Source organism: Benincasa hispida, chromosome 10 (assembly GCF_009727055.1).
Source record: "Benincasa hispida cultivar B227 chromosome 10, ASM972705v1, whole genome shotgun sequence".
Taxonomy (NCBI): Eukaryota; Viridiplantae; Streptophyta; class Magnoliopsida; order Cucurbitales; family Cucurbitaceae; genus Benincasa; species Benincasa hispida.
This window is the reverse complement of record NC_052358.1, coordinates 55,877,952-55,903,424: the sequence shown is the minus strand read 5'-3', so window position 1 is coordinate 55,903,424 and position 25,473 is coordinate 55,877,952. Positions and strand designations below refer to the sequence as shown.

The window sequence follows — 25,473 nt, the reverse complement described above, 5'->3', positions numbered from 1 at the left end:
GAAAAGTCAAACTTTGACCGACCTTATATTCAAATGTGATTTGAATTTCGAGAAAATGAATGTGGAATCATGCTCGGGAGGTCAAAATTAGTCAACACGGAAAAAATCATAAAAAGTCAAAATGTTGACTTTTTGGTCAAACTTTACTTTGACCAAATGACTATTTTGCCCTTTGACTAAAGTTAGTGGAAAAATCTAAACTTTTGTTGGATAATTTCACTAATAAAATAGTGAGCTAGGTGTTGGCTTATAGTGGAGACATTAAGCCCACTAAGATAGTGGATTATAGGTGTTGGGTTTTTAGGGATTTGGTTCATGCAATTGTTGCATGGCTTTTTTCTATAAATTGGGTTTTTCAATTTGGTTGAAAAACTTTTGTCAATTTTTTCAAATTTAGTTTTTCAAAATTGGGCTAAAAAGAGGGAAAACCCAAAACCAAAATTCCATCTTATTTTTTCATCTCTTTCTCTCTCTCGGTTTCTTCATCCACCGGGTCCCACAACTCGATTCTGAGTCTAGAGGATAGTAGGTCAACTCTAGTGGTGGTCCGAAAGAGTTCGGGTCGAGATAAAGCGAGGAAAAGTGGCTTTCGGGAGCTTCAAAGGTAAGTTAATTACTGTTTTCTCCTTCAATTGCATGCATTTTTTCCTTTAAATTAAAAGCAATTAGATTGTAATTAGGTTCTTATTTCGCTGCGTATGTCTCGTGTTCCATCATGTGGTATCAGAGCATGCTTTAATTATGCTCAATTGCTTTTAATGGGTGTCTTTTTCCTTTCTATTCAAGTGTTGAATGAAATATGGACTAAAGTGGATTTATTTTGATTTTGGCATTGTTTTTCTTTAAATTTCTAGTGGAAATTTGTAATTGCTCACATGTTTAATAACATTAATGTGTGAAAAAGGGTCTGTAAATTTGTTGGACTCATTAGAGTTGAAATTAGGCTGTAATTTCTTGATTCCAGGAGAGAGTACAGTAGCAGAATTGGAGAATTTTGGCTCACAGACCCGACCCGATTTCTCGCTCACACGCCTACCCGACCGGATCTAACCCGAGCGCCCGCCCGCTCCGATTCGTGCAACCCGATTCGAAGCTGCCCGTGCACCTCCCGCCTGCTCGCAACCCGCGCGCTCTGTCGACCCGTCCCGCGTCTGCTTCCGTTGATTGCGCCAGCGGCCATTGACCAACCGGTCCAGACGGTCTGGATCGGTTCGTTTAACCTGGTTGAGCCGGTTTGACCGGTTCAACTTGGTTTTTGGAGTTTTTCAGTCGGTTCGAGAGTTTGTTGGCCTGTTCCAGATGGTTCAAAGTGTTTGAAGCTGGTTCCAGGAAGCTGGTTGCTGATTTTTGTAATAAACTAGTTATTTGCTTGTTTTTAATGCCAAAATCGGTCCACTTTAGTGTTATTTATCTATTATGCGATGTATAATATTGTTTGATTATGTGTGCATATAGTATGCCATATAGTTCTAAAACCTCACCATTGAAAAAGCATGTGACATGCATTTATTATATCTTATAAGTGTTATAAAATATATACTATGCATGCTTAGTTTTAATATAAGTGTTATATTAAAGCATGTTTGGTTGAAGGAAGCATGTTATAGATGAATGCTCTAGGGTTATAATTGTTATAATTCATTTTATAATTGTTATAAAATAACCTAGACTTCTAAAATCTATAACAATGATAAGATACATGCTCATTTAGGGATAACCATCGAGCAATCCTAAATTTCATAGAAAATAGGTCGATATCTTGTAAAACCGAAGTTACAAGAAAACTCACCCAACAAGATCTTGGCAAAAATTCAGATAAGATGACTAAGGTTGAAGGTTTTTAAGTTGACGGTTCACAGAACACCTACTACCTAGAGATCGAGTTGACGTCTGAGTTAGGTTAAACCGATTTTATGAGCATGCGTGAGCGTTGTGAGGTAATAAAATTTGTTTATCACCTAGACATCGTAGGTTAAAAATCTAGTATAAAAGTTATACTCGGATGAATCACCTAGACTTAGGATATGTTTAGTTAGTCAAAATGTATCGCTAAGTATTTTATACTCTAATCGTCTAGAACACTTCAGCTGGAGAGAAGTAATGTACTTTTAGCTCTAGCGTCCCTAAGAGTTCACACCGTGAGATTCATGCTTGGCTTTGGGCTGCCCTGGGAGTGGACTCCATTCGGAGAGTGTTTCATGAGTCAATACCAAGGTACATAGGGGAAGTTGTTCATAGTATGTGGGAGAAGGAAGTGTGTGAACACATCCTACGGTCTCTTCCATTAGGTTGCATCATGAGATTCTATAATGCGCCTGCATGTCTGCTCTGGAGCGACCTTACCAATCGGAGGGATGTATTATAGGATTCAGAACTCCGCGAACTCTAGAAATAGATAGGGTCTCTCAGGTCTGTTTTCATTCTTGTCTTTCCAACTTCGGGAGCATAATGTCTTTCCAACTTCGGGAGCAGGTCCATTAATGTTAGCTCTATAAATAGAAGCCGATGAGCAGAATTTCAGACCATCCAAGGTTTCCATCTAAGGTTTCCTACCTTCGGTGTGGATCCTTTGTGATCCAAACCAAAGAGTTAGAAGAAAGCTTGAAGAGTTCTTCATCTCCTTCATCCATTCCAAGTGACGACCGGAGCCTTCAATGGAGTTAGATCTCGAGAGAGTCAGCTCTACCGCCCTTCCATGGTGCCACTGGCAGCCTTGACACACATCTGCTAAAAGCATTGTTTCCAGCAGGTCATTTCATTTTCTCTTGTTTTCTTATATTGTATTGTATTGCATTTTGAATTAAGAAATTAATACATTGTGTGTTCAATGTATTTCTATGTTTCCTTCGATTCCATCTCCATCTTTCTTTGCTTAGCATCTTTAACATTCATTGCATCACTTAGTGAGACTGTTAGAGTATTGCATGCTTAATCATGCGGCATAGAAATATGAAGCATGTAGCAAACCACCAGAAGGTGTGCGTTGCGTGAGTATTGTGAGAAAACCTTATTTGCTTAGTGTGAAGCTGTAGCAACGCCTGTCTATAGGCGAACGCAACGTTTGTCTATGAGTAAAATCAGCAACAACTAACTGTTCGAGACGGTTAGTGGTTGGTCGCATTAAGTAATGTAAGAAAGTATTCACTAGAGATAGGAATAATCTTACGTCAGCCAAGTTTATGTGGTTATCTTGTCTTATGAGCGCATCATTCATCATTTAGGCATACTTGAGAAAGTAGTCTAAAAACCAAATTTAAGACTTGAGAGAGTGGATTGAAACGCATAAGCAAGAATGGGGAACTTAAAGATAAGCTTCATTTGCTATTACACAGCGTATGCACCCTACGGATAGAATATTGCATGCGTCCATAAGTAGGATACGTGGTATGTGGTCATCACGCTTATGTGTGAGAGCACGTGAGCGGGTTATGGAGGCTTAGGCATAGGCTTCTCGACGCTATCGCATATACATCGCATGCGTCCTAGAATTAGGCACAAGTGTGTGTAGCATGATCGCATAGTTTGTGTTGGCTGAGGTTGCCCTTGCAGTCAAGCTTAGGGTTGCGATGAACACATTCACACATTTTATCTATTTTCCATTTATTTACTATGCGTCAACGGTTGTCGTGTCTCTACCTCTCATTCATATTCTCATCGCTTAATCTGTTAGTTGGAAGTAGGAGTAGTTTGTAGCTTATACCCCCCATCATTCTTTTATTCATCCGCCGTAAACACATTACCGCATACGTCTAGCTACAAGTCCCTGAGTTCGACCTCGGATCACCCGAGAAAATTGCGTTCGCATTATACTTGGCGTGAGCACAAGAAAACTTGTGAGGGAACGCATGGTCATCGCATATATTCATTAACACATAGTTTCATTCCAATGCATGACCACCAACGCATGAGTATCAATGCATACCTTAAGACATGCATCGCATAATTGCGTTCACCAAATTTTCGTCATCAGAAGCCTATGTTGTTGGATGCATGGTCTTTCTCTTTTTAAGACTAGTGCTTTATGTAAAACGAAGCATACATTTTAGTAAGCTTGTGCCAAAATTTCTTAAGTATATTTATCTAATTTGCAGCATGTTTTTAAGTTCCAAAGCATGACAACTTTTGTATAGAATTTTATGAAGCATGCTTAAGTTTTATGATTGAAACCATGGGTTGATAAAACATTTCTTAATGTTGAATTATCTCTCATGCCTATACTATTTCTATGTAATGTTTTCAATGGAATGCTTATTACTTGAAATACTATAATTTTAGCCTAAAAACATGTTTTAAGTGTTTTTTTTATCAAATAAACCTGATACTCAAGGAAATGAAGTCATCTGGGTCCCTTGATACCTAAGGAGATGACGGTATCTAGGGTATAAGTATTAATATTAGTACTAGACTTTGGGGTATATCTACATGCACATATGATAGTGTCGGTGATGCTAACTGTATTGAGATTACTCTACATCAACTAAGATAAACGACGTTGAGTGATTGAGCAAAAGGGTTCTCCCTCAACTGAGTTATTTTTCAAGCGAACAAACGATGATTGAGATTTTTAGGGTTTTATATACTCACAGAAAGTTATGTTCTTTTTAATGAAAATAGTATTGTTCCTTATCTTGAGTCATGGAAACACATGTTTACCTAGTAGACCATGTTTTCTTATCATGTCTTTGTATAAATATGTTTTAGAAAAATGTCACTCACTAGGTATTTTATCTCACCATTTTCAAATGTTTTCATTTTTCCTAGGTAGCGGTCAATTCCCCGGGGCCTAGTTAATCTGTCAGTCTGCAACAAGCTCAAAGATCTCTAAGGACTGAAAGTTTAGGCAGTCCATCATGTTTTTTTTAAAAAAAAGTTTTTAAGACTTTGTTGTACATAGTAGTGGGAAGGATAGAACCTAGGTAATACTATGTTGTATAAACTTATGTAAACTTGTTTTGGTTTTGTGTATAAGTGATGAATGTTTTTCGTCTGATAACGAAGTTTATATGCCTATGAGTCTAGATAAGAGTATGTGGAACAGAAGATACATGTGTACATCAATTGTTTATCAGGTACCACAGGCGCAATGGAAACAAGTTTCAAGAATAGGTTAGGCAATGGATGTCATAAGAAGGTTGGCATCTACTGTCTTCACACCTCTTCTCAGGTTAAAAAGGTAGTTTGGGAGGGGGTGTGATCGGCTCAATATGGTACTTTGTCCGAGGAAAAGATTGTTAGGTCCAAACAAAGTACCACATTGGTTAGGAAAGAGAATGATCCTAGGTATATAAGTGAGAACAATTGTCTCTATTTGTATGAGGTTTTTATGTTAAAACAAAAGCAAAGTTATGAAGGTTTATACTCAAAGTGGACCGTACCATCTAGAGATATTAGGATTTTTTTCTCTAACAAATCGTATTAAGCCATGTCCTATTTTAGCCATGTTCGAGTGTTGAACAAAGAAGTGGAGCACCTCATAAGATATAGTCATGATGGTATCTATCCATGGTTGAGCTCTAGGATAGGCGGTGTTCTCTAGTATAATTTGGAGGTATGATTATTTCATATCTGAGCTTTCATATAGGCGATCTGTTTAAATGTAATTGATTATTTAGAGGGAGGTTCGATGATCCTTTGTTCAAGGGAAGGGTTGTTAGGAATGCAATCGAAGTCTCATATTGGCTAGATAAGTGTATGATCATGGGTTTATGGGGGAGGATAATTATCTCCAATGACATGAGGCCTTTTCGATGAAACCAAAAGCAAAGCCATGAGGGTTTATACCTAAAATAGACAATAACGCATCATTGTGAAGATATGTGCAGGTCTTGTCAAGGACAGCTGACATTTCTCCTAACGACGTAGATATTCGTTTACCATTGATTTCTTTCGACGTTTTTACAATGTGTCGGGAGAATGTCAAATTCTTGACCCGAAAAAAAGGCTATACCGACGCATGTGTGTTAATATAGGTCAAATTCTAGTTTTTGGGCTCCTTACATCTCGTCACAATTTGTCAAAAGTTTTGGGAGAGGGTAGCTTTGGTCGACACTCGTTGCATCAGGATAACCAACCTCGTTCCAATATGCCATGTCTTCATCAACAGACATGTCAACAAAATGTACATTTTCATCGACTATGGTCCACCAATGATGTTTAACTAAAGTTATTTGATGAGGCATGCTTGCATTGACATACCTTATGTTAATATAGATGGTGATTTTTGTTGACTCATTTTTGCATCGATGAAGTTCAAAATTATTTTAGTATGAGGAAAAACCTCTTATTATTACCGAGAAAAAAATAATAAAGGAATTCAAATAAAGGAATAAAACGGGACACACAAGAATTTATGTGAAAAACTCCAAATTGGAGGAAAAAAAATATGGACCGGAAAAATTTTACTATGTAAAAAATTATTACAATTACACAAAAAAATTTCATCATAAAATCTTTTGTACTATTGTAATAATTTTTGCATAATCAAATTTTTAGTCCGTGATTTTTTCTTTGGTTTGGAGATTTTCCATCTTAATTCTTATTTCCAGTTTTATTGCTTTCTTTTAATTTCTCTCTATTATTTTCCAGTTTATTCCTATGGTAGTAGTGGAAGGTTTTTTCCCAACATGTAGTGCCAATTTGGTCCCAACACTGATTCGTTTTTCCTTAGATATGATTGAGCCTGATTCCAATTCTTCCAGCAATTGATCTCTCTAGGCAACTTTTTGCTTTCTCCGAAGAACCGAGGAGTTGGTTTGTCCTAATAACTTTCATTACCTCGAAGTCTTGTTCTAATTAAGCTTTCCATTCCACGAGATTCTTCAGGTTTGCCTCAGCCACTAAGGGTTGGTTGGCCTTGGCCTCAACCATCAAGAGTGGGTTGGTTTCGACCTTAACCACCAATGTCTCATCAATTTCTGGCATTTTTAGTTCTTGCCTCACCCGCCTCTATTCGTCATCACTTAGGATTTTTCTCTTACTTCATTTTCTACTATGGGCATTGTGCAATGTTGTTCTATTTCCCTGGGTCTTCCCTCCTTCAAAAGAGGCCAAGGTGAATTTAGGTGTTGATTCTAGTCGGAGCCACCTCCAACCATACGTTAATTCATGTTACTCATCTCTAAACTCTAGTATGCTTTTTAATAGAACACATAACACACTCGTCTTCCTTCATATACAATGCCAACATTTCCCAAACTATGACCAAGAGAAATCTCATATGACCTTCATGTGATTCAATTATAGATTTGTAATTTGGAGAAGAAGCGACATGGAATAAGGAGACCACAATGAGGTGATCTAAAACGAGGTGACTCGAGACGAGGTCACTGGAATGAGGTAACTTGAGATAAGGCAATTAGGATAAGATGACTAGGATGAGGTAATCAAGATGAGATGATTTGAGATGAGGAAATTGGGATGAAAACATACAAGAAGATGCAACTCGAGATGCGAAGACTAGGATGAGGCAATCAAGATGAGGCGACCAAGATGTGCACTGAGAGGGTGCTCGCCAATGATACTCTAATTCTTAAATCAGACAAGATTGCATAAGATAACAAATTTTTTAGGCAAGAATATTAACATGCTTTTCATAGAAATATAATAATATATTTATAGGAAGGTTAACCTGGGGTTTTCCTATTCATTTTTGAATTGGACTTAGGAAGGCAGGAATTGGGTCAACTTGGGGGGGAATGGATAAGGGTCCTACAAAGAGCTAGCCCAGTAGTGCAATAGGATCCCTTGGCCCAATTTTATCATCCTACAACCACTTCAGTTGGATCCCTACTTGAACTTTTAAAGTTTGGCTCCTATAAAATTAATTTTCTTAGGAAATCAACTAATAAGATTTAATTATAGTTTAATATAACAATCCATGACCAAAAATTAGTTGCAGAAAGTTTGTAAATAACATTTTAGTCTCAATACAAATATATTTATAACAATCTACCCTTTGAACTTAATCGGTAATAATTTAGATGGGTACTCTATACTTTATCACAACTTAATCTCCACTATTAAACATACTATAAAAATAAACATTTATTATGTAACAACTTAATCTTTATAGTTTACAAACACATTTGGTTTAATCATATATATATATGTATGAAATCCTATTAAATCTTAATGACATTTTTTTCACAATAGAGACTTAAAACATGATAAAATTTAAAATACAATCAATAAATTGTTACACACTAAAGTTACATAACTAAATTACTACAAAATTAAAAGTTTAGTGATTAAATTATTAAAACTAAAATTCAAAGACTACATTGTTAACTTCGCCAAGGGTGCTTTTTAATCTAATAGAAAATTCTGTCCATTTAATACACAGTTGCAACATGTAAGAAAGAGAGGAAAATTTGTTTTTTCATGTAAGTTTATTATTCTTAATCTAGCTAGTTATACAAATAGCCAAATTCAACCATGAAAATACGCTCAAACCTTTTGATTAAACAGTATAAACCAAACAGAAAACAGCTTTGTTTGCAAGGTTGTGAATGAAGAGAGATTTCGAGTTTAAATGAGCAACTATTTTCCACATTACGCAATTGAAATCTGCATAACTTCCATTTCCTTCCGCTGTATTTTTCTAAAAATTAAACACAACGATCACATTATGAACTATGTTTTTATCTTCCATGACCTTTACATATTATACTATATTGATGAAGAGAAGATTATACAAAACGAACAATCACATTATTTCATTTCAATCTAAAGTCCAATAATTGCTACAAGTTTACTCACAAATACAATAGTTTGAAATGCCCTCTTTTCCTCCCCTCAAGAAGGCTTCAAACTGCTACTTTCTTGGATGAAGAAAATTGCTACGTAGAAGGTCGAAGATAGAGGCTATCCATGTGCTACAACGCTTGCATCTACCTTGTAAGCTTCTTTTGTGCAACACTTACTAGAACTTTGTGCTAGCGAGCAGCTCCTTCCTTCGATGCTGCAGCGCCATCTACTTGGACTTCTCTTGGCTTTTACTCAGCCATCAACCTCGGATTGGACTGAGCATAATTGAGCTCACAAGACCCAACGCATGACCAAAATGCAAGGCTGAATAGTTAGTCTTCTCTCTCTTCATATACAGTGAGCATATATAATACAACATGAAGGGGTGAGCGACGTTGAGTTGGGTTGAGTTCTGAAGTCTAAAGTTAATATGTTGAATTTAGGAAGTATGTATTTGAGGTGCAGAATTGTGAAAATGGAGTTCTTCGATAAACGTACAAAATAAAGAAAGAGGGGAAGATAAAGTTCCCCGATAAATATGTGAACTTAAATAATAAACACTATTGAAGTTGGTGGAGTTAAATTATTTAACATCAACTTCTGAGGTCGGTGGGCCAAACACCCCCCAAGAGATATTGGTAACATTAGCCTCCTAAATCCAGAAAGGAAACTGAGTTATTAGAGAAATACCCAACAGACTTCAAATGATCTGTTAACTGATCCAGCATGGAATATATACCGTTTGTTTCATGTCTCTTGTCATCAACCATGAACTCTATTATACACCCATCAATCTCAATGAAGCTAACAGCTTTACACTTGATGATTCCATGGCCACTCATCAGTTTTCTTACATTTTTTGCTTCTACCCATCTCTTTGCTTCGAAATATATGTTCGATAGAAGAACGTAGAGCCCAGAATTACATGTCTCCAACTCCAGTACATGTTTCAAGATTTGATTCGCAATGTCTACGTTTCCATAAGTCCTACAAGCACCAAGCAAAGCGCCCCATACAACAACATCAGGCTTCATTGGCATTCCTCCAATGAGTTTTATTGCTTCCTGCAACATCCCTCCTCTTCCTAGCAAATCCACCATGCATGCATAATGCTCGATTTCAGGAAAGATACCGTAAATGGAACTCATTCTCTCAAATAAATATCGTCCCATGTTGACAAGTCCACTATGGCTACAAGCAGATAGCAGTCCCGTGAATGTAATTTTGTCGGGCCAAATCCCCGAAGTATGCATCATATTGAATAGTTTTAGTGCATGCAGTCCATGGCCATGTAATGCAAGTGCCTGGATAATGACATTCCAGGAAACTAAATTCTTATCTTTAAACTCAAAGAAGAAATCCATGGCGGTTTCAAGGGCACCGCATTTCGCATACATGTCAATGAGGGCGTTCAAAAGAGTGACAGTAATCATGATATTGTGTCTGCACATGTAACAATGTGTTTTCTCTCCAATGGCTAAATCACCAATTTGACTGCAGGCTGAAAGAACACTAACTAGAGTAGCCTCATCAGGCATGGTAGTGGTCTCACACATCTGTTGAAAAAGAAGCAATGCTTCCTTGCATCGACCTTCTTGGACATAACACGAGATCATCGAGTTCCAAGAGATCACATTCTTCTCCGGAATTTGATCAAATACCTCACGAGCAAGGCGAAGAAGTCCATGGTTTGAATATGCACTAATCATGGAAGTACGAGAGACAACATTTTTGTCAATCATTCTATCGAAGATTGTCCGAGCGAAAAGCAAATCCCCACATTTGGCATACATATCCAACAGTGCATTTCTTAAAATTTGATCAACCTCAATCCCAGTAATCTCTACATAGTGATGCACACATTTACCTATATCTAAGCTAAAACTTCTTGAACAAATGGAAAGTAGATGAACCAATGTGAACTGATCCGGCTGAAATCCAGACTCTCTCATCTCTTGAAACAACAAAAAAGCTTCCTTACAAAGCCCATTCCTAGAGTACCCACCAATCATCGAATTCCAGGACACCAGAGTTCTATTAGACATTTCATCAAACAGTTGGCGTGCACATTGAACAAAGCCAAAAACCGCATAAACATTGATCAGAGCATTCTGTACGCATACATGAGACAAAATCCCCAATCGAATAGCATGGCAGTGAACAGATAAAGCTTCCCAATACGCAAGCTGAGAAGCACAAGCCTTGAGCACAAAAGGGAGAGTAAATTGATTGGGTAAAAACCCAGATCGCAGCATTTTAAAGTAGAGAAAAATAGCATTGATTGGGTGTTGAGAAACGGAGTATCCCCTTATCAAGCAATTGAACATAAACTTATTGGGCTGGAGAAGGTGATCAAAAACAAGCTGGGCATAGTGAAGATCCCCAGCTTGAGAAACAGAGCAAAAAGAGACCAATTTTCCAAGGGTGAGAATTTCAGAAACCAGTCCTTGGAGGATAATTTGGGCATGGAGAACCTTGAGCTCTCTCATGGAGGAGCATCTTTCTAATGAAATGTGAAGGTATTGATGAACAGGGGACTTAAAATCAAGGGGGAAAGTGCTTTTCTTTGCAGAAGAATGAGTGGGTAAAGAGTGGGAACGAAAGACTGAGCGGTTAAGGCGGGAACAAGCAGAAGAATATTTGAGAGAAAAGAACATGACGATAATGATCCTCCCACATCTGATTTGGAGTTTGAATTACAAAGCAAATATAGGGTTTGGGTTAAAACACACAAACCCTTCGTAAACATCTTATTTTTCATTCATGTCAAAGTTTTTCATAACTTACTACAACATTTTAATTACACAAATATTAGGGGTCAATTATCTTTTTGTTTTCAACCTGCAATTGGTTACACATATTTCAAAAAAGAGAATTCAAAGATTTCCCTCATTCACACATAATTTTTGAGAAATGCAAAAAATAATGACATGAAATGGAGTTGTTGGAGTACAAGTGGTTGGTGTAACAAAATGAAGAAAGTGAGGTGCAGAAGTCGTGAAAAAGGAAAAGAATATCAATGATTAATGCAAATTGGTTCAAAATAATTTAATCCCTCTGCTCATATTCTTTCTCTCATATTAACAAAGCTTCGTAAATATGATCAAAGTTATCCTAATAAATACCCTCCACTTAATTGTTGGCTACCCCCTCAAGGGTTACTTTGGTCATATTTTATATATAAATATACAATAATTTCGACGTTTGTGAAAATAAGTTTTGTAAAGGTTTTGAATCTCTTTTCCCAATAGGCTCATTTGTTTAATCCATTCCTATGACTTTGGAAATTATCAAAAACATCCCTCTTTAATATTCACATTTCACAGTTAACATATTCTTTTTTAACTCTTTAAAATTTCTCGGTCCTTTTCAATCGAGACCGACCATCTCAACTACTGAGATTTATATAAAGAGTTAACTTTTTCCTCTTATATCCAAACTAGGAAAGATTTGATTGAGAAAGTTAAAATTTTATAGAAAAAATCTAAAAGAATTAATAATTGGATATAAGATGAAAAAGGTGTTTTTTAATTCAAATTTCAGTGTTGATCATGGCTGAGGAGGACCAAAATGATATGCTTATCTACTATATAAAAATTTAGTTTATTTTTCAAAAGAGGCTTTTTGTACAAAACAAAAACTTGTATGAGTTAATTTGGCCAATTTCCAATTTTGTCACGAGTATTCAAATAAACATTTGATCTTCATGTTTGTTTTTTAATTTTCTCAATTTTTAAAACACATGATATTATTAAAATAAATTAATGGGAAGCAAAATATTTTTTTTGAGAAAAATTATAAATAAAACAACTTTCATCTCCTCCTATTTATCCTATTTACTTCCTTACTTTCAATCCAATAGCTTAATCCATTACAACCCTATAATAAGAAGGCTAATAATTCACATTACATACACGCAACTTCAAAAGAGAACACTCATATATTGGAACAAATATGTTGCATTGTCAAATTTCTAGTTAATCCATTAACGTAATATCGTCATATCAATCATATTGATAGATCAATAACAATTATAACTGATATTTCTTTCTGATATTGATTTATTCTTGATGATATCAAAGAAGATGATTGAGTGAGAAGAAAGAGATTAATCATGTGACACTCACCAAAATTGTATGAACTATATGCTTGTTTTACATATTCGTCGTTTTTCAACTTCTTGAATAAAAAATCATCGGGCCAAAACTGTATCAACCTTTTCGCTAATCTCTATTGAATCCAGACCCAAAACCCAAGATGTCTCTAATGACGTCAAAGAAGATGAGTGAGTGAGAAGAGAGAGATTAAACACAATCTCGACCATACTTGGCCTTACCATTGGCAAGTCATGGGTGCATGCCATGGCCAAATCTGTCAAGCTCAAAGCTCCATCAATGGGGTAGAAGGTTTCAAGTTTTGGATCCATCCATGTCCTTAGCCCCCCTTCCTTCTTCTCCTCCTCAACATCCATCACCTCTCTTATATCCTTCCATAACATCACAACCTCGCCATCGCCTTTCGTTTCGGTCGCTTTTTTCCCTGAAAGTAACTCCAATAACACAACTCCAAAAGCAAAAATATCTATCTTGTGTGACGTTGTGTCCAATGCAGGCTTAGCCATGGAGAGATTTGATAGTTTTGCCTTCATGCTCGAGTCAAGAAGTATGTTACTCGTTCGGATATCTCGATGGACGATGCTCGGTTGAATGTGTTCGTGCATATATTGCAAACCATGGGATACATCTAATGCTATGGAAATTCTTTGATCCCATGTAAGGGAGGCCAATGAAGATGAGCACAACCATTTGTCAAGTGAACCGTTTTCTACGTATTCATAAACTAGGAAGCAACTACGATTCATGTCGATCGAGAAACCGATTACTTTTACTAGATTTACATGGTTTACTTTCTGCAAAATGTTCAGCTCCTCTGTTATATCTTCCTTACTTTTCTTTATTGCGACGACTTGCTTGTCGATTGTGGCTCGATACACCGATCCTCCAATTCGAGTGCATCGATTTAGGTTCTTGGTTGCTTCCTTGATCACATTGATGTCATACAAGATTGGCCTGCTTAAGTAGTCTGAAACCTTAGGAAGCAATCTATCATCTTTCAAGTCAGTCTTAGCCCCAAAGGCATTATTTCTTGCAGGGCTACCAGCAATTTCCACAGAAACCTTGTTCCATTTCAATGACTTCCTATTCTTATGAACGAAATGAGCACAAACCAATCCAGCTATTAAAATAACAATCAAAATCGAACTTCCAACGCTTAACAAAACAACGATAATCCACCTGTGTTTATCGTTCTTCGTTGTCTCGTTGTATGGATTCATATGAGAGAAAAGAGGCAATCGCAACAAGGGAATGAACACAGGAAGGTTCGTTGCGTCTCTCATATTCGTATAGTTATTTTCAACTAATACGGCGTCACTCGAGACATTAAACTCAGTACTGACAACAGAAATGTTATCGGTCGGCTGCCATATGTATGTAATGAAGTAATTGATATTCTTCTGGATGTCGGTTTTCGATGGACACTTGCAGTAAAGAGGGAAAGTTACTTCATCTCCTATGTCCAGTAAGTTTGGATCCAAATTGGGATTTGACTCATTCACTACATGCCATTCAGTAAGATTCTGAAATGAAGTCATTGCTAAAGCATAGTACACATCACCCTGCTTGATTTGGTAAGTGATGTTGGCAAAGTATTGGTTTCCATTGCAGGTACAATTAACAGGAATCAACAAGAGTTCTCCCGGGAATAGACGACGATTGTCGTCGGGATTCAAGTTACTAGCTTCGGCAATTAACGATCGACGAACTCCAAACAGATCAGACACATTCTCCAAATCCAAAAACTCAGGAGATTTTGCAAAGAAAGTTACATAAGTTTCGCAAACTGATTTCAAATTACACGACGAGCCAACTGACGCATTCGGTGGTGAATCAGAAGCAACGAGAGAAGAGAAGAAGAAGAAAAAAAAAAGAACTAAAATGAGAGCGTAGAAAGTCATTGCCATGAGAGCTTGGAAAAATGGATTGGATAGCTTAGAAAGTCAAGCTATGAAATGAGAAAAAGAAAAAGAAAAAGAAGAAAAGTCTCTCATTTGGGGTATCTGAAGAGGCATTAGTTTTATGAGTTTGCCATTTGGAAAAATTTGATAAGAAAAACAAAAGAACATCAAGTTAAGCTCTTGTTTGCATAAAAAACTAAGAAATAATTCAAATACAATAAAACAAAGTTTCAGTGGACGGCAAGGCTGTTTCTTTATTCCTAAATTAATCTTCACAAATAACAAGTCAGTGTAGGAAAAATCCAACAGGGAACTTTAAGCTTTGGAAGAAATAATTTTATAACTAAATTCTATCCCTTAATGAGCCAATGAAAATGGCTAAATGGGAAAAGACAGATTATCTCACTTATTATTATTATTATTATTATAGAAAAATTGTCAAAAAAATAACTAAACTGTTTTCATCCTTACTCATCAGTATCCTTTGAAATAGTATTTTTCGATCTATCTCAACCAAGATCGATCACCAAGATTTAGATAAAAAAATAACTTTTTCATCCTATCGAGGTAAATTCTAGAGTAGAATTAACACTCATATTCTATATATTTTGGTTTTTTCGATGAAACCTCAAATAAGATTAACATCAAAATTTTTTGAAAAGATAGAAGATTTGATATAAGATTTGAAAATATTACATAGTATTCCCAAAGTAGGGCTGGAAACGGTTCCGTTTGGTAGTCAAGCCGAACCAAACCGAATTTTCTAATATGTGAAACTGAACCGAACCGATTTATTGGTTCAACCTGAATCGAACCAAACCGCATATATGCAGTTCGGTTCGGTTTTAAATTCGGTTTTGTTCTTTAAATTAAAAATAGTTTGATTTTAAATTCGGTTTTACTCTTTTTTAATATATATATTTATATATCTTCGTTAAAAACGGTCGGTTCAGTTTCAAATTCAGTTTTCAAAATTGAAACCGAACAGAACCAAATTAATTCGGTTTCAAAATTTCTTCAAACTGGTCCGAATCGCATTTTTCAGTTTCACTGAGTTTTCGGTTCAGTTCGATTTTTAGAAACGATGCGATTTCTGCCGTTGGAATGGCCACCCCTATTCCAAAGATTAGTAGAATTTTGTTGTTGATTCTAGCTAGATTCTCGCGAGAAATCTCAAAATAATTGATAGTAAAAACTTTTTTTTTTTTTTTTTCAATCTTGGTGGTCAATCTCAACTAATAAAGATTAAGAAAAACTATTTTAACGATTTTTTTTAAAATGCGGTAGTTTTGAAAGATAGAAACACTTTAGATTATTACTGATAATTTTCATCTTTAACGAGTGGCCGTTAATCAATCATTTTTTTCTATTAGATTTAGTCAGATTTTGTGATTTAAGATTACGTTTTTTGTTGGTTAAAATATTGTAGTTAGGTTTCTTGTTTTAAATGTTAAGCTGTTCTCTAGTGCAACATTATTCAAATACAATTTATAGTTTTGAAATACAAATGGTTCTCAATAATGTTTAAATATAAATAATACCTCATTGTTGTTTTTCAAATTTACTGGCAGTTGGATCCTGACAGAAAATTTTAGTATCCACAGTTCTATAATAAATAAAATAATTTTAAATATTTATCAAAATAATAAAGAATAAAAAATCAAAATCAAAATCAAGCCACTAAAACAAGTACAAGTATAAAACTAAACAAAACCCAACCACAAAATCAAACACAATCAGCAAAGTCAATGCTCACACAAATAATCTCACCTAGCCATAATAATGATTATTAATTAGCCACAAATTATTGAAAAACAATAATAACAGCCATCCTGGGTTGGTTTTATTAAAAAAGGGCCATTAATTTAATTAAAATGAGACCACCTATGTTGAATAAGTTTAAATCCACATGACCACTTATCTATAATTTTTCTTAACATCTAAATGTTGTTGTGCATAATCTGGCTCAAACATTCACATATATAAAATAATAATAATAATACTAATAACTTACACCCCTTCGGTAATCATTTGACTTTTTTAAAAAATAGTAATTCTTTTTTTATTTTTTACAATGTCTTTACTTTTCTTTTTTTTAAAAAAAAATTAAGGGTAATTTTGAATTAGGCCAAGTTCTAATGATAAAAACGATAAATTATAGAAGTAACCATGAATGTTGTACTCTATTTCAATTTAAAAAACATTTGAGAATACAAAACATACAATCTCATTAGCAATATTCACAAGCTTAATTCTAAAAAATCAAATAGTTATCAAATGAAATTTTATTAATGAAAATTTAATAGTGGAATGTGTTACTGTCAAATGGGTTAATTTACTCATTAACATTAGAAATAACCTTTAGGTAGAGAATCTCACATATAGGAAAACGAACAAATTTGTTTACAAATATAGCAACATGTCATTGTCTATCAATAATAGAGAGCGATAAATACTGATAGATAGTGATATTTTAACATATCTAAAAACAGTTCCAATATATATTTTTTGTTTTCATTTAAAACAATGACCTAATCACGATATGTGATGGATTTCTTATTTATTATTACCGAATGTAAATTCTTTTACCTATTAAAAAATGAAAAATAGAAAAATAAAGAAGAATGGGTTCTATTTTGTAAGTTGAACCGCTACTCTTCCAGCACTGATGTGGTCAATCAATGGCAGGACAAGATTGACACAAGAAGTATCCATGGCCAACCATTCAAATGAAAATGAATTCCACAAGCCAACAACAGCAAAACTTTGTATTCATCCTGACACTTGTTTGTAAATGCCATACAGGTAACATACTTACAATTATGCTACACTTTTTTAAGAGAACTTCACAATAATTGCACATAAATTTTCAATGCTTATTTTGATTATTTTTTTCTCATTATGTACTATATAATGTGTTTTTGTATGAACTGGGATTATATATCAAACGTAAAAGCTTAATTGAATGTTACTCTATGGAAAGGTTCCAGTCAGCCGAATGTGATCAAGGGTCCTCTTTAGGCCATACTTGGAAACAGCCTCGTTCCCTTCCCGGAATCCATCTCCATAAGCCGATGATGTATCTGACTCAATCTGGTGTTTGAAAAAGTCCCCGAGTTTCTTCTCGAAGTCAGATCGTCTGCCTTTCTTTGAAGACGTCGAAGAAGAAGAGGACGAAGGTGATGACGATGAAGATGAGGCCGAAGACGAAGATGAGGAGGCAACACCACTCCCTGAAATGGAATACATCTCAGAATCCAACCACATGTGAGCCAATACTTGGCATATGCCTTCTTCAACCTCAGGCTTCAAATTGGGATAACCTGTTTGACGTCATGACGTGTTAAACCTATTTATGAAATCAATAAAAAGGAAAACATAAAGAGTACGAAGCAAATAAACAACCTTTAAGCCTGAGCCATGCATGCATCATCTCGTGAGCCAGGATAGATCCTGTCAATAACCTGAAATGAAGAAGTTACTTCACGGTCCTTTTGAAGAACATGATACACATCAAAATGTGTACTTGGATACTTTGACAAGGAAACCATACCTAGGGAGGCCATATAAAATGAGAATAGCAGTAACTTCACATCGACGGATTAATCTATAAGGCTCTGTAAACATGTCGATTATACGATAGCCTGCGCCAATCCTCGGCCTCTTTGAGATCTGCAGATTTTGTTGAGAATATAATAACATACCACATTGAACAAATTAAATTTGTGTAATTGGAAATAGAGAAATATCTAAGAGAGGGGAAATGTCATACGGTAGCAACAGTCTGCTCTTCTGATAAGCAGAGTCCTCTAGTTTCCGGCAAGTGATGATGACCCTGTTAACCACAAGCAAAAAGAAAAAATCAAATGAGTTCTTGATAAGGACGACGATGACATGCATTGCATAACACAAACAAGGTCCATTAGCTTTTACATTCTTTTCTCCTTCCATGGCCTCATTAAGCGCTTGCCTCTCAACCAACAACATGGGAACTTGTTGTTCCAGTTTCATATTCAGACCTCATAAAATTCTTGAATTTCGAGGTATAGTGGTTGACATTCATGAGTATCCATGATTGCTGAGTCCAAACACTCTAAACAGAGCTTCCGTCCATCATCAAGTAAAAGATAACTAGTGTCTCTTGGCTTCATCAATTAAAAAGTTAGTTCTGAGTCCAAGTACAACCAACTGATGTGTGGAAAGTAATGATCAAACAGTTTCACATCGAGTTCAAACCAAGATGACGAGAGCCATTTTCTCAAGATATTGTTTCTTCCTAATATGCACATGTGACCGGTAGAAGGGAAGAGAGTAAACACTATGAGACAAAAAATAATTTTAAAAAGTACCTCCATTCTTTCACAACTACAACATCTCGGAGTTCCATCTTTTTCATGTGAAGGACAATATTGTTGTGACCAGAAAGGATGCTTTCTATACTCTATAAGACCAGAAGAATTAGTAGGAATCTGTGCAGAAGGAAATTAAGGAGAAGATCAGAAACAATTACATGATGGACAAATATGAAAGAGGCGACAAGATGCTTCATCTATCATTTTCAGTAACACAAACCAGTCATCATATATAATTTTTAAAACAATTATTAATAAGTATCTCAAACTGGTTTTGAGCACCTAACCTAAAGGTAGTGGGTAATGAAGGAGATTTGGGGTATTCCAATCCGACTCATCTTTACGGATTGACACCTTTGGGACAACATATCAGAAATGTTTAAGTTGCTTAAAATTCCTCCACAGGATCAAGTGGACTTATTATATTGAATATTACATCGAGCCATGATTTGGGATCGAAAAAAACATCATTTACTTCGATCATTTACACAGTTTTAAGAATCTGAATTTAGTTTAATGTTTTTACGTTTTGCTAAGTTTCAAATTAATCATAGATGAAATAGTAACTTAATTTGAAGCAATATGTAATGTCTATAATCGGTCAAACATTTTCTAGCTCAAATGAACCATATTTCAATGACATGATTTTATGAAGGTATGGACTATATACTTGTATCAAGGTGAACTAACAAGAGTAAAATGAAATTAAAACTAAAATTATATATTGCATCATGGTAATCATATATATTTTAATAGAATTTTCTCCAACCTACAAAAAAACAAAAAAACCAACAAAGAGTTTTTTATTGATGTTTGCCCAAGTGTTGCTAAGAGAAAGATCCAGGAGAAACAAACAAATAGCATCTCTTTAGAGAGAGAAATTGACTAAACAGAAGATGAGAGGCTTACAAAGTTTCGGCAAACGTCACATCTAGGGTGATGTTGCTCCTTATAGCAGGATTTGTGATATGGTCGGTTCCCGGACATAGAGAACTGTCAAAATGTTGATCCCCATTATAACAAGCAACAATAGCTACTCACATCCAAAAGGTCGAAGCAGTAGGTAGTACTAACGAGAATTAAATTTTGCTGATCGTAAATCAATGTGACATATACTTCAAAGACAGTTAGGTTCTATTTGTATATCAACAGTGCAAATGATTTAAATACTATCCTTTACAAAATTGATAGGCCCTAAATCACTAAGGTTTACAAGCATAGGTGTGCGAAGAAGAAAAAAGGAGTGCAATGGGTTTTCTGTGCGCGTTGTTGGCCCATTTATATTCGGTTAGATTTTGTTAGTTAGAATGTGTGTGGGGAGAGAGGAGGCTCATTCAAGGGAGGAGTGTTTGTTCTAAGGGGATTTTGTTGCTGTAGTTTTGCTGTGGTTCTCTAAGGGGAATTTGGGAGAGATGGGAAGCTCTCAAAACTTCTCTCAACATATGTTGATAAATAAAATTGTTGGCCAAGTCCTATAAAAAGTTTATGCAGTAAACTTCAATTGTATATCCACCTCATAATCTGTTATGGGTTCATTGCAAGCATTGCAGCGAAAACATTCTGGATGCCAAACAGCTTCCATGCAACTTAGAAACCGCCCATGACCAATCTCAGTTTGGCAACCAGCACAAACCCTGCATGAAATATGAGTTTAGTTTTTGGGGCCAAACCAAATGAAAAATTACTGAGTTAGATGTCATTTGGTGTCTGATAAGTTGTTTCATATTGTCCAAGAACCAATCTTCTAGAACCATTAAAATCAATTAAACAGAAACCCAAGAGATTACAATGTCAATGTTAAACCCACATAAACATGGCATAGCAATGCAAGTCGGAGAAGTAGCTAATTCTCTTGGCAATATAAAGGCTTTAATAAGCATTGTAAGATTTTCAGTATCATGGTTAAAAGTTACTTATAGAAAATTGAATACACTACTCGGACCCCTTTAATATCGATTTCGTTTTCTGTTTTATATTTATCCCAATTTCCTTATTTTAATTTTCACTTTTCTTAGAAAAAAATATTTGAATTCATAACCAAATTCCAAATTCCAAAAATTACCTTTTTTGGTTTCCAAAACTTGGCTTAGTCTTTGAAAACATGGATAGAAAGTGGATTACAAAACAAAGAAACATATGGGCGTAAGTAGTATTTACAAGCTTGTTCTAAGTATTTATAAACGGTGAAGTTGTTCTAAGTAGTATTTATAAGTTTAATTTCCAAAAACCAAAAACCAGATCATTATCAAATGGAGTCTTGGGGATTATCTATGATTCTGAGTAATCCATAACAAAAAAGAAAGATGCCTAAAGTACTGTAATCATATCGTAGATCTGAAAAAAGAAATTAGAAAGAAATGCATATCACATCATAATATTGTAATTGGAGAAATACAAGCCCGCGATCAAACCAGACTAAACATGCCTAAAGTACTGTTTGAGCCTAAATTGATTGGGCCAGTCTACAAAGGATAGGTTCAGAAGTTTGACTAGTTGGATTGAAGTTTTATTCACCGCCTAGATTGGAAATTTTGAATCAATTCATGGATTTTTCTTTTTTTTTTTTTTTCTTTTTTTTTTTAATCTTAAGCCAAATATATAGTAGCATATTCATTGGTATTTGCAACTTGCAATTAAACTTATCATCGACCAGACCAAGTTCGAGCACAGGCTAGTCTTTGGGCCACAAACCCTTTGATGAGGCTAAAAAATATGCATGTTGACAATACGTACCTGTATCCTGATGGATAGAAGAAAGGATAAGGATTGAAAATATTTCCACTATCATATCTAGGAGGTGGTGGCTCTATGTTTAGACTTTCTTGGAGAGCTCTAGCTAACTGTTCATCTTCTTCAGCTTGAAATGTGGAAACCTTCTCATCATCCTCCACTAGGGTGCTAGCAATCCGCTCATCTTCCTCCAATTGAGCTTTGGCAGCCCTCTCATCTTCCTCCATTTGAGCTTTAGCAAGTCGCTCATCTTCCTCCATTTGAGCTTTGGTAACTCGCTCATTTTCTTCCATTCGAGCTTTTTCAAGTCGCTCATCTTCCTCCAAATGAGAATTAGTAATTTGATCATCATCCTCTGACTGGGATTTGATACTTCGTTCATCATCCTCTGATTCAGCTTTGGTACTGTGTTCATCTTCATCACTTTGAGCTTCTTCGTCTGCAATTGACAAGTCACGAAAAACGAAATACTAAACTCAGGCTATGAATGGAACCTTAATATAGCGTGGCAATGCATTGTATCATTGTTGTTAATGAACATGAAAATTAAAAAAACACAATTGCACATTCTCTTGTTTCAGCATTTTTCACCCTTGTTTTCAGTGAGCCCTTCATTTGTTTAACAAGAAATAATTATAGGATCCTTTTACCATCATTTCAACATCTAAAATAATTTTCCCTGCCAACATGACAGTATAATCAACAATACCTGCAATTTTTAAAGAGTAATAGCAAGTGCAATTTTTGAAGTATTTATTTGTATGATATTGGCTCATCAGAAAGACATTTGCCACAAGTGTTTTGAAAAAGTCAAAGTCACGAGTTCTTAATTTCTAATAAGCTATTGATTATTGTCAAACATGAGCTAACCATCATTGAAATAAACTAATGTATACAATGATGATAAGTTAATTTCTGATATCCTATGCTTCATTTCGTGATATGCTATCTTCATGCAGTACCAAACACACACCAAGTGATGAACACTTGATAGGACTTTAGAACTTCCTCAAAGATAAGTCAACAAATCACAGATGGCAAAATTTTATCATGAGAGCAGCTAAATTCACCTATCACTGCTTTCCCTTTTTGATCTTCTACCGAAAGCGAAAGTGCAATTGCATAATCGATTTCCTCTTGTTCATATTCTGTCAATTCATCCTGCGCTCAAGTTTTCCAAGAATACAAATCAGCACCCAGTATTGAGAAGTATTTTACTTTGTAGTGTGCACATGATGGTCTGGCACCATAGCCATTCCTCTTTTTCAACAATGTAATTGTAGTTACTGTCTGAGAAGTGGTCAGCTATATATCCACATATGACAGATCAGCTGAAACAGCAAAAAAATAAAAATAAAAAGAGAAGTAAAACCGAGTTCCTACCACAGAGGTTCGAGGTTCATCCCAAATTCTATCATCTCCATATCTTTCCCTGTATGAGCTTTTGTGGCCTTTGAAAAGTTTAGTCCACCAACCCATAATAGAAACTTTACTATTGGATTGTTTGGCTACAATACTTTTTCCTGCAGCAAGTTATTCAGTCAGGAACTAGAAATCATTCACTCTAAATTCTGAAATGTATAAACGATACACAAATCTTTTTCGATAGTTCTTACATGCTCTACTCTATGCGTTTAACATGATTTCTGCTCGTAAAGTAGTTGAAACACATAAGTTTGGAGCAAGCAATACACCAACAAGAAAATGGTAGCAACAAAATCCATACAGCAGAGAGAATAAAAGGTATCAAGTGTTCACTTATAGTATTATGTAATTTCAACTCTCAACAATGTCTGTCCCAAATTTCTCTAATAAGAACCAAAGCTAACACAGCATTTACAGCAGAAGTAGGACTTCAGCCAGTGAAGGGTTATACAGTACAGACCGAATGACATTTCCTAAATTTCCAATGCATCGTGCAATGGTATCCACGTTGTACAAAGAATTATAGTAGCTATAAAATTCATTAGAAAGAAAACAGAAATTTAACATTGCACACCGAAAGCCATGAGAGAAGAATAAAACAGTGATACTTCACAACAATGGAACTTTTCACAGCCATTACACTCCAAACCCAGATAGAGAACAAATCTTCCCATTGAACAGAAGATTCTAAAATCACGAAATAAACAACTTCCAAACTTGCAGGTGCAGGAAGCAAGCCAATTCTTCTAGAAAATGGTACAAGATAAAAACCAATAGCATCTAGATAAACCCATCTCTGCTTCTTTAATCAAAGGAAAAAGCGTTTGAAAAACCACTAAAAATCATCATCAAAACACCAGTGTTTCACAGGAGAGACAATAGGGAAATGAAGGAAGAACAATATCAGGTAAAAAAAGAAATTAATTCCATTCCACCTGAAAAAGGCAAACGAAGCTGCAAAGACTGTTGGATCGGAAAAATCTTAGATCAGATAGAATTTCAGAACCCGACCAATGCATAGTCCTCAAAAAAGAAATAAATGACACAAAAATGTTCTCCTTAGCATATCCGTAGGCCAAACTTTCCCCCTGAAAATAGCTGAAACTTTCCTGGACAAGCAAAGTCAAAAAAACAATTCAACTAAGGAAAAGCAAAAAAAAAAAAAGGGTAATACAAAAGAGAATTGAAAGCGTGAAAACAAGAATACTTGAATTCCACTCAATTCCAGGCTGAAAAGGGGGGATAAAATAAAACAACAAAAGCTGTAAATTGTTTCAAAAACACTTATTGATCATAAAAGAGAAGAGAAAAAGGAGAAAATAAGAGGAAAAGGATCAAACCCAGAAGAGAAAAGAGTCTGTTGAGTTCAACAAATTTCTCTTGATCCTCCTCTGCAAGTGGGTCCTCCGCAAAATTTCCACCACAGCCCACAAAACGTCAAAGACCCCATGGGGGTCTTTTTTTTATTTCTCTGGTTTGACAAAACGTCACAAAAGGGAAGGGAGGAAGGGGAGTGAAAGTGATTTTTGATCTTCCAGTGAGTCGAGGGTCGGTACTCGACTCGGCCACTGAAAACTAATGAGGCAAAAATGTTGAATTTTGGCGAGTCGCTGCCTTTCTGTTAGCTACTGCCAAACTTCCCAAGCGGCAAGGCAACCCACACCAACTCATAATTGTAGTTCATACTTGTTGGATTGGTTTTCGAAAGTCCTTTCGAGTAGTTTTTGAATTCAATCTCATTAATAGATGTGATGTGAGAGAGAGAGAGATGTAGATAACAAGGAGGACTACCCATTCAATGAGTTCATACTAGAAAGTTTTCTTTATTAGTATCTTTCTAATATTGTTGGACTTACCTCATTAATATTATTGTTAAATATTAATTGAGAGGAAAAAAGAGTGTACAGACTTGAATAGAGGATCTCTTTTGAGCACCTGTTCTAATACCATCTTAAATCAGTAATTGACTCAAAAAGTTAAATTAATGAATAAAAATAAATTTAATTATATATCATCTAATATTGTAGTATAGGAAATTTTATCCGATTGTGGAAGTAGTTAATAAAATTGTTTGAATGGTAATGAAATAAAAAATATAAATGAAATTGTTGGAAGTTTTTTTTTTTTTGGAGAGAAATGAAATTGTCTGTATTTGTAAAGGTTGATTCTCAGTGTACATCCCACCCATTGATTCCATTTCTACTA

The 25,473-nt window shown here is 35.4% G+C and overlaps 3 protein-coding genes across 3 annotated transcripts; all 3 read right to left on the bottom strand.

The window, feature by feature from the left end:
- Window positions 1-8,690: 8,690 nt before the first annotated feature.
- On the bottom strand, window positions 8,691-11,778 carry LOC120087814 (pentatricopeptide repeat-containing protein At2g22410, mitochondrial-like). The gene has a single exon (XM_039044725.1). It carries the CDS (start codon window positions 11,400-11,402, stop codon window positions 9,390-9,392), a length of 2,013 nt encoding a protein of 670 aa, XP_038900653.1. The 5' UTR covers window positions 11,403-11,778; the 3' UTR covers window positions 8,691-9,389.
- A 1,159-nt stretch (window positions 11,779-12,937) lies between these two features.
- On the bottom strand, window positions 12,938-14,761 carry LOC120089151 (serine/threonine receptor-like kinase NFP). The gene has a single exon (XM_039046565.1). It carries the CDS (start codon window positions 14,759-14,761, stop codon window positions 12,938-12,940), a length of 1,824 nt encoding a protein of 607 aa, XP_038902493.1.
- A 2,730-nt stretch (window positions 14,762-17,491) lies between these two features.
- On the bottom strand, window positions 17,492-24,610 carry LOC120088216 (protein DA1-related 1-like). The gene is given in 14 exon segments (XM_039045356.1): window positions 17,492-18,084; window positions 18,167-18,225; window positions 18,315-18,433; window positions 18,534-18,596; window positions 18,695-18,783; window positions 18,786-18,906; window positions 19,111-19,230; window positions 20,023-20,106; window positions 20,627-20,747; window positions 21,847-22,282; window positions 22,914-23,004; window positions 23,227-23,366; window positions 24,204-24,377; window positions 24,476-24,610. Coding segments are annotated over 12 exon segments (1,749 nt in total). The 5' UTR covers window positions 23,323-23,366; window positions 24,204-24,377; window positions 24,476-24,610; the 3' UTR covers window positions 17,492-17,734.
- Between the last annotated feature and the right edge of the window lie 863 nt (window positions 24,611-25,473).